General features: G+C 53.7%; 1 protein-coding gene across 1 annotated transcript; it reads right to left on the bottom strand.

Annotated features, from left to right (window-relative positions):
- Positions 1-4,927: 4,927 nt before the first annotated feature.
- On the bottom strand, positions 4,928-5,866 carry LMXM_32_2920 (conserved hypothetical protein; the record flags this gene model as incomplete). Its single annotated transcript, XM_003878502.1, has 1 exon — positions 4,928-5,866. One exon carries the CDS (start codon positions 5,864-5,866, stop codon positions 4,928-4,930), a length of 939 nt encoding a protein of 312 aa, XP_003878551.1.
- Between the last annotated feature and the right edge of the window lie 4,250 nt (positions 5,867-10,116).

Genomic DNA, 10,116 nt, shown 5'->3' with positions numbered 1-10,116 from the left:
TTGTCGGCTCCCACGTGTTTCGCGGTCTCTTCCGTGCGCTGTCACAATATCCAGCCGTCCTCTTGTGCTCCTGTGCTTTCCAGCATGTTTCTTTTTTTTTCGTCCCTTTTCGCTCCTTGCAAGCAAGCACACCCGCTTTGTCCTTCGCTGCAGCGATGAATTTAATGATGGCACATGTCACGTGCCACGCGGGAGGAAGAGGGAAAAGGTGAGGGAGCGGATAAGGATGGAGGACTCATGAGGCGAGTAGACGAGAGAACACGGAAAGAGGAGGGAAAACGAAGAATGCTGCAATAACCCACAAAGAAAAACATGTCCATCCAACGGTCAGCTACCGGTGCATGTTCTCGGGAGGGGGAAGAGAGGCCCGCTCAAGGCCGGTTTGTGCAGAAGCTTGGCGATGTCTCGCTGAAGAGAAAGCAGGGTGGATAGGTGATGAACTGCGCCCAGTTAAGGTAAGGATGAGCGGTACGAGAGAAAGAAGAAAAAAGGGACTAGAGCGTCACCTTTTCGTTTTTTGTTTGGGAGAGAGGGGGAAGGGGGCGAGGGATTAGCGCGAGAACGTTTCTGCTGAAGTAGCTGCACAACGGGTGGACTGCACGAGGTATGGCATGATGAGAGTAACACTAGAGCGGTGGCGGCGGCCAGAGAGAGTTTCGGAGCTGCGGGTAAGGTGGTGTTACGACACGGCTTTTAATCGAATCGCGTCTCTCACGCGTGTACAAACCCTACGAGCATACGCGTTCTTACTGTCAGCACAACTCGAAATCCGTGCTGAGCTGCTGAGTAATGCTTGCAGGATTCCAAACAACAGCAAGGATGCCCGTTGAAACGGGAGACGTTGGTTGGCACACGTGGATATGAGTTAGCGTCTGACCTAGGAGATGCAAATATATATGTATATGTCCCAGGGTGAAAAAAATCAAGAGCGCTTTCAGAGAAGAATACGCAGCACCGTTGATGCATTAGAGGGCGATGAAAGCAGACGGAGGTGAAGCAACAGTGGAGAGAGGCCACAGGCAAGGGAGAGAGAGTCGAACGAAGCCTAATCATCTTCGCCACGGAGGCGCGGTGCGAGGTGGGCCGTCTGAAAAGATAAGAAGGGGTGAGGGAGGGGCAGAGTTGAGAGAGTATAGCCAAGTCTCCGGTCTTTGTGTCCTTCCCTCCTGCGGCATGTCCCTTGCCCTGCAAGAACGACGCCTGATGGTGCGTGTCTTCGTCCGACATGTAATACCCCGAAAAGACCACGGCGGAAAGCACCACACAGGCTCGCTACCCTACAGGCAATAACTCTGCCGCACAGATCGGGCACGCTTCCGCACCATCGAGGCTCAGAAGACGTCCAGCGCGAGTTCCTTTTTTCTTCTTTCGTTTCAGCTGCAGATTTCGCTACTCTCGGCCCAGCATCTCCTGAGCGGATCGTCGAGGAGGTGAATCTTTTTCCTGTTCTCCCCTTCGCTGCATTGCACCGCACCTTCAAGATATGGTGCACGCACCCGCATAGGGGAAGGGAAATCGAAAGGAGTAGAAAAGAGATCAGAGAGTCAAGGAAAGAAACCAAAAGACACGTCAGACAGAGCGCAACACGCCAACACGCCCACAGCGAGGCATATTTAGACACACAAAAAGGCAAACGAAAACATTCATGTACATGCACATGGAGATGAAGCTCTGGACGAGTGAAGAACCGACGAAAAAAAAAAGTGGTGAGGCTTGGGGGGGGGAATAGACATGAAGAGAACAGAAAAAGGAAAAGTTGAAAACCGCCATCGCCGCTGTCAGCCCACCACCGACCGCCGCGCATCTCTTATTTTTGTTTTTCACACAGACACAAACCCTTCGCCCTGTCCTGCAGACAGGGATGCGAACACGGAGAGAGAGGAAGGGCGCACCTCCTCGCTCCCATCCAGGGAACGGCGAGCAACAAAGAAGTACAATCAGGACAGCCACCAAAGAAGAGTGGAGAGAGGAGAGGATAGCGCGGCAAGGATGGCGCAGCCACGCACACACACAGAAAGCGAGAGAGAAAGATAGAGAAAAAAAAACAGAGCAGAAGGTCATGCACAACGACGATGTGCCGTATAGAAAGAGAGTACACAGAAACCAGAAAAAAAAGACACGACAGCGGCTCTGACACCACTAATAGCAGCAAGGCTCCGCTTGGTGAGAGGGAGGAGGCTGCGAGGTGGGGGGAGAAGAAGCCGGAGAAGGGCAGCCCGTATAGGGACTTCCCAAAGGATTTTCCTCACCCGTCACCATCAACACCACCACAACACGACTGCCAACAGCACACTCAAAACAAACCCCCTCCCCCCCCCCGAAAAAAAAATAGAGAACATGTCGAACACAAGACAAAAGAAAACGCCAAATTCAAGACCAGCGTACCCGCAAGCGGATATAGAAAAGAGAGGTGTCATCTCCTTTGCGCAGGAGGAGGGGAGGGGGACGGGCAGGGGTGGGGAGGTGGTGCGCAAGCAAGTGCATCTTCGAGGGGGGCAGAAACCATTACCGCATGTGTTGGTTTGGCTTTTTCTTACTCTTCTGGAACGCTTTTCAAAGCGCCTTTGCCTTTTCACGAGTTCTTCGCGCTCGTTCCACATCCACCGTCTTGCTTCTCGCTGTGCGCTGTTGGTGTTTCTCTAAGTTAAGCGCAGGTGCCCCTCTGACTATGCCGCGTCACTTTTCTTTCTCCTCGCTCCTTCCTCGCGGTGCCCCGTGCGCCCATGCAAACACTTTCGCTGATCCTTTGCAGCGTATAGGCGCTCAGCGCCTCTCGGCCTTTTCGTCCCCTCCCCAATCCCCCCTCCCTCCTCTCCATTGGCCAGCCCCTTCGATAGTGTGTGAGGGCTGTGCGCCCGCGAAACAGGGGACAACATCAAAGGAGAACGAAAAAAAAGGTGGGAGAAAATAAAGAGAGACGGGAGAGAAGGGGTAGAGGGTGGGGTTAGCCCCTCTTACCCACAAAGAAAAAAAACACGCGCAAAGGGCTGACTCGTAACACCCAGACCCACCACGATCGCGGGGGTGGGTGTGTCTCGGCCTACTTCCTCTCGACGTTTGTCTGTCGACCTGCTTTGCGTACGCACAGTGCGCAGTGGGAAAAGGGGGTAGGCACGAGAAGAATCCGTGGAGCAAAACAATAGAAACAGAGAGCCAAAGACCGGAGTTGCGCAACAGAGGGGGATGGGAAGAAGGGTGGGGCCATGCAGGGCGACTGTCGAAGAGGATCGGGGCCCGACGTAAAAGAGCGCCACAACACGCAGAGCGAGCAGAGTAAGAAGAGAGGGAAGAAAGAAAAAGAAAGACACACACACACAGAGAAGAGGTACAGGAGCACAACAAACAGCCACACACAAGCGAGAATCGAAAAAGAAAGAAGAAAGCATTAAAAAATGCAGAACACACACGTCGGACACTTCAAAAAAGAAAAAAAATCGAATGGAGCAGAGGAGTAGCGGGACCCATGGAGACGCATCTGTCTTTTGCTTTTCATCCGCTCTTTGTCGCACTTCTCTTTCCTTCGCTATTCGCTCTAGCCATTAGCGACCAGGCGTGCGCGCACGTCGACTGTGCACCGTCTTCCTCGTGTGTGTACGTGTGCGTGTGCATGTGTTTGTACGTGTCCACCTGGCTGTCGATGCAAGCAGGTCCACCTTCCGGTTTATGTTCATAAGAGAATGGGCATGTGTGTCGGTGTGTGTGTGTGTTCTACCAAGCATGTGCGGAAAAGGCAACCAAAAGGGAGCCAAGGGAGAAGAATGCAGCACTGGCGCAAAAAGGGAAAAGGGGGAAAAGCCTGAGCGACACAAGCACGTAAGGGAGAGGAGTCGGAGGGGAGGAGGGGAGGAGACAGACGCACACGGAAGCAGTGGCACAAGAGACACACATGCGCCTAGGTAGGGCAAGATACGCGCGCTCGTAAAAGTCGGACACTTAAACACATACAGGAGCACGTCCCCCATGAATACACAAAACAGGCAACAAAAGTGCACATATGCGGCCTACAAAGACAGTCGGAATGCAGAGAGGAAGACGGAGGTTAGGTTCGGGGATTGGGGGGTAGGCAGTAGGGTAGCAGCCCCACGAACGGCAAGAAAGAAAAGGCAGCAGGCGAGGGAGCCCGCAGCAACGCCTGCCACCCCAGCAAAGTGGGCACAGACAAAAACGTGGGCGGAGGAAGAGAGTCAACAGGAAAGCAGCACGCACAGATCGCACAGCAAGAGAAAGAAAGAACAGGATGGGAGGGGTAACAAGGAAAAAGGGCACAAAGAGAATAATGGATTGGTGAAGAGCGCAGATAAAAAAGAACGCGACGACAGCGACGAGAGACAGAGGGGGAGGGGGGCGGCGGTGGACAGAGAAACCAGAGAGAGAAGAGAGCTGAGAACAGAAATGGAAACAATGCAGAGAAAGGGAGACAGAGGGTGAGCGAAGACGCAGAGGAAAGGGAAGGAGGAGGCGGGAAGAGGTGGGGGTGCGCCGAGGAGGGCGGAGTGAGGTAAGAATCAGCCATGGAAAGTCGACAAACAACCAACAAGAAGGGGTGATACAGTATACACAATGAGGAAAGGGGGAAAAAAATGTTGTCAAGCAATATGAAAGGAGCAGAGATGAACGCAAAGAACACACACACACATAAAAAAAACGAAGCAGAAACAAGGGTCGAAGAAAGCGAAAGAGTGAAACAGGCCATCAGCAACACCCACACACTAGCATTCACGCACAGCTACGAGTGAAGGACCTCAACGATGACGCCAAGTCCCCCTCCCCCATGTGTGCACGTGTGTCTTTGACGGTCTAGGCGTGTTCTCTTCTCTCCTCATATTCCTCGAGGCGTCGGCGAGTCCCCTAGTACTAGTTTCTCTCCTCGGCCTTTATTGTGTCCTCCGCGTGTCTTCCTCAGCTCCGGCTTGCCTTCGTTGTTTGCTCAGTACTCGAAATCTCTCGGTGCAGCCTCGTCCGCCTCCGAAAATGAGTCACTGATGTTGCCATAAGAGTGGACATCCTCCCGATTGTATATCTGCGGCACCACCGGCGCTTCATCGAGCACAACGGGTGTCATGTACATGCTCGGCCCCGCAATCGGCTGCTGCACGAAGGGCTTCTCCACGCTACGCGAGCGGCCACCGTTGCCATTCGATTTGCTGCGGATCTCCACCTCGCCCCATTGCTCACCATTGCGCATGGCTGCTTTGCGCTTGAAGTTGATACCACCATAGCCAGTCGCCGAACGGCCGTCCACGTTGCGGCGGTTTGTCACACGGCGCGGCTTGCCGACGTCTTCTCCCTCCTCGATGTCACCACGGTAGCTCCGCACGGCCTTCAGCCCGTCCATGCGCCGCTCCTCGCTACGGCACGCCATATCTCCGTAGAACTGTTTTAACTCCTCGGATTCCTCCTCGTCAAGGCCGCGCACGCTCATGCCGCCGCGAGTGCTGATGGCCACCTGGGTGTCCCGCTCGCGGGTTCCGAAGAAGATGCTTCCGTGACGGGCCATGCCCGTGCCACCGCTTTTGCTGCTACGTGAGGCAATGGAGCGGCTGCGTGTCACGCTGCTCTGTTTGCGCTCCACGTCAGCCGAGGGACCCGTGAAGCTTTTCGACGACTTCAGCGCCGTCGAGTGAGCATCGTCCCCAGACGGTTGTGTGTAGCCATTGTATTGGTAAGCTCCATAAGCATTGTTGGCCACGCCACTCATCTGCTGCGGAGGGTATACATCAAGCTGCCCATAGGGGTTGTAGCCGCCATGCGCTTGATACGGCATCGTCTGCTGCTGCTGGTAAGTGTAGTCTTGCATGTTGCAGCCAAAGCCGCCGGCGTAGCCCTGATTGCCGCCATAGCCTTGATCGTACCCGCCGTAGCTCATGGCTGGAGAGTGACTGTGTGTCTGTGTCCGTGTCCGTGTCAGTATCTGTGAACTCGGCAAGCAAACTTTGATGCAGCTTCTGTTTTGCGTGCCTTCGCGAGCGGTAGGCGTGTATGTGCGTGCTGGGGAGTCAGGAAGACTCCAGCGAAACCGGAAGCAGACGAAGATGTAGGAAGAGGAGAGGAAGGGGCACACGCAAGTCGGAAGACAAAAACACGAGGAGAGGAGAGAAGGGCAGCCCAATAACGATGAGGTGTGGCGCACACACACACGCATACACACACGGGGTCGCAGAAGGGAGAAGGAAGGGGAGAAGGGGAGCTGGTGTACACACACACAGGGAAGTAGAGTGATATTTATGCAACCGCGATCTCACCCACACGCACGTGCGAAGAGGCTGTGGAGGAGAAAGAAGGCAGTCCGCGTAAGGAAATGAAGGAAAGCAACAGTACACGCGCACACACGCACTACGAAAACAACAATACAGACGGGCTCTGAAGGCACGCAATCAGGAGAGAGAGACGTAGGAGGTGAGGAGAGGGTTGACAGGGCGGGAACGTTGGGGTGGGGGGCGTGAAACGAGTGGAATCGGGTATTTGTGCACAAGGAGAAGAGATACTGGATGGATAGATGGCGTCAATACCGTGCTGCTATCTCGTTAGCAGCGCGTCAACTAATGAAGATGGGGCAAGAGGATGGGATGGAAAAGGGAATGCGGCATGCCAAATCAGAAAGCGAACGCCGCAAAAGGCAGGATAGACTGGGCGATGGCAAGAGAGAAGGAAAGGAAAAGGGAAGGAGAGGAGTGAGAGAGATGGTAAGCATCCAAGGATAGTGAGTAGGCTTGCAACTCGTACCTTCATAGGAGCCCACCAGCATGAAATGATACTCCAGCTGGCCAACAACGGGAGCAGGAGACCAGTAGGCCGACCCTCAGAGCATGCTGTGGGTCTCAACCTCCAGCTGCAACCCGCCGTTGAAGCGCGAGGAAAAGGGGAAGGGATCCGCACACAGAAGCATACGGCGTTACGTTTGAAAGCTCGCCTCGACAGCGCACGCGTGTCTCTCCAAACGTTGACAAGAGTCTTGTGGAGCTTCACCGCCCACCCACCACCTCTTCATCCTTTTAGTCTCCAGGGATGTAGTCCGCCGTTGCAACAAGAGATGGAGCGTAGGTGGTGTGTCCTCCGGTTCATCCGTCTTGGAGGTTCGCTGCCGTCACCAGCATGCACTGCAGCTTCCTTGTCTTGTTTTACATGTTTATCGTCGACTTCGTTGCTTGATTTCCATCATCCAAGTCTACGACAACGGTATGCAGAAACGGAGAGAAGAGTGAGAGGGATACACACAAGCAATGAAAAGGAAAATACACGCAAAGGCATCCACACGAGAGCGAAACAAGAAACAGAAACAAGTGCTGAGATGATGTGGGTACCCGGGTATGAGTGTGGGCGATGGTGTGCGCGAGTGAGTCTGGCCGCACTGACGTCGAGAAGAGAGACGAAGAAACACCTCTATTCACATCACCGCCATGCTCGGACGCGGATGCACACACGCGCACACACACACAAACACATCTTGAAAAAGGCGCGTGAACCACAACAGCTGGAGAGGAACGAGAACACGCAGAAAGACGCAGACGGAGGCGACAGAAAAGAAATGAGCGGAAACCAAGTCTCACTTTTTACACATAACAAAGCACACCTCTTCACGGGCGGAACCGAATGCGCATACATACAACGGCACCGCCTCCCCCCAACAACAACAACAACAGCAAGGAAAGCACGTGACAGTGCGCCCAAGACTCATAGGGAAAAGCACGAGAAAAAAGCGATGCTGATGGAGGACAACGAAACAGAGAGACAGAGAGTGAGTGAGCGTTGCCGCGTAGTAAGAAAGAGCGAAGGCGAGTGAGATGACCCAAAGGGAGAAATGGAGAAAATATGCTTTTTTTTCGTTTAAAATAGGTAATGAGAGCAGGGGGTGGGGGTGGGGGTGGGGGGAAGGGGTGAAGGAGTCCCATGCATACGCAACCCCTGCACGCGTTGTGTTTCGCTCGCACGTACACACGCCGCATGCGCACCCGACGACTCAGCACCGTCGCGTGCATTTGGAGGCTCCAAAAGTAAAAGAATGTATAAAGAGCACGAAGGGGGATGGGGATATCGAAGAAACGAAGACAGGAAAACAAGAAGAGGAACAGCATACAGTCGCAAGTCACTACACATACACACGCACGCACACGCACACGAAGAAGACAGCAAGGTGCAAAGACAAGAACGCAAGAGAGATACGGCGCAGAGACGGCAATGAGAAAGATGATGAAAAGGAGGAGGGGATCGGCTCCATCGCCGAGCAACCACATCAACTGCAAAGGAAAACAGAGCACACAGACACACACACACACACCGGTCTGTAGACGACTCTGTGCGTGTATCTCGTTGCGTTGTTAAAGCACGTGCGTATAGGAGGGAGGGAGGGAGGGAGAGAGGGAGGAGGGGATGCGCAAGTGAAGCAAGCGTTTCACCTGTCATAGGCCGGCCGGCTCGGAAGAAGACAACCAGAACGAGGCCGACGAAAAAATGCAAAACAGAGAGCAAGACGAAGGGGTGAAAAGAAGGGAGCATCAACGAAAGAAACGATGACCACATACAGACGCAGAGACACAAGCCATCGACATCAGCGACAGCGGGGCAGTGAGCAGGCTATCACAGACCTAAAAAAGAGAGGGAGTGAATAAAAAATAAAAACGAAAAGCCATAAGAAAATCTACTGTGGCACATGAGACACAAACAGAAGTAAAAGAACAAGCAACGCAGTCCACGCATTTGGGGAGAGAGAGAGGGGGAGGACAACGCAAGACGAGCATTGGGGATAGCCGAGGACGGGGCGAGGTGCCGAGGAGGAGGGCGAGCGTCAAGAAACAATGCACTCGCCTATGCACACGCTCTCACACCGACAGAAGTATCTGAGACAGAATCAAACAATGAAAGCGTACAATTGAGGATGAAAAAAAAGGCCGATATCACCGAAAAAGCGTCAGCAGCGCGCCATCAACTCCATCTCTAGTGAAAAAAAAACGAAAAACATCTAAGGCACAGAAACCTTTGGAAAAGAATATGCACAGATAAAGTCAGAGCAGGACGGCACGCCAGCAGGATGAGTGCACCTCCCGCTCCTTCTGCACTGGGAAGGAAAAGGGTAGGGTAGGCGAACGGGCAATCCGCTCTCATCTGTATGTTTCCTTCCCTGTAGCATGCACATCTTTTGTTTCAGTCCTCTCCCCCGCTTTCTCTTTCCGTGTGTGCGCCTTTGTGTGGGTACCTGGGTGCATTGATCCGCACTGAATGCCTTCCCTTCCCCTCCCTCAGGCCTCCTCTCGCCATCCGCTCTGGATCTGAAACCTCACAAGGCAAGAGAGAGGCAGAACTATCCAGAAAGTCAGTAACGAGAAACAGTCAGAGTCACTCACATGGAGCAACGGGGAGACCTGAAAAGAGACTCGCTTCCATCCTCGAGCAGGGGGTCGTACAGATACAGACCAACAAGACACGCACACACAGACACAACGAAACAACGAGCTATGCCCCTCCCCTCCATCCCCTACATTCTTCCCTCCTCCCGCCTCGCTCCGAGTAACTGGCAACGGCGGTGAAAAAAGTCCAGAAGCAGACGAGTAGAGGAGAGGATGGCAACAAGAAAACGAGAAAAAAATGTACGCAGAGAGAGAGAGGCCACAGCGGCACAAAACACAAAGCACACACGGAACAAAAAAGGGAAAAAACGGTATTCACATATATATATGTATATATGTGTGTGTGCCTGCTCGCGCAGGCATGGCACCGTGTCAGACACACATGAGCGAGAAATGAGTCATAATCACCCGCAACGGCGCTTTTAACGCCTCACCTGTAGCAGAGAGGAGGGCAGGGGACAGAGAGAAGCAATATACAAGGCAGGAGTAAATAAATTAAAAAACGATGCGGACGCTCCTCCCCCGACAGACACACACACCCATGCACCCACGCACGCACGTCTCACTCCTCGCCGACGCCCTCGCTTTCGCTCTTGTGTTGCTACTGCCCCCGGTCGCTATCTCCGTCACCCCCTCGTGCAACGCCAAAGCGGTGATGGGAAGCCGAGTGCGCCATCCGCTACCCATCCCGTTACGTGGTGTGCCTGCAGAGACGCTAAATGAAAACCGTATCGTATCACCACCCCACCCCTACCCCTCCTCTCCCTCGTCACAC

The sequence above is a fragment of the Leishmania mexicana genome, chromosome 32 (genome assembly GCF_000234665.1).
Source record: "Leishmania mexicana MHOM/GT/2001/U1103 complete genome, chromosome 32".
In the NCBI taxonomy this organism is placed as follows: Eukaryota; Euglenozoa; class Kinetoplastea; order Trypanosomatida; family Trypanosomatidae; genus Leishmania; species Leishmania mexicana.
The sequence above is the reverse complement of the archived record's forward strand: the minus strand, read 5'-3'. Positions and strand labels throughout refer to the sequence as shown.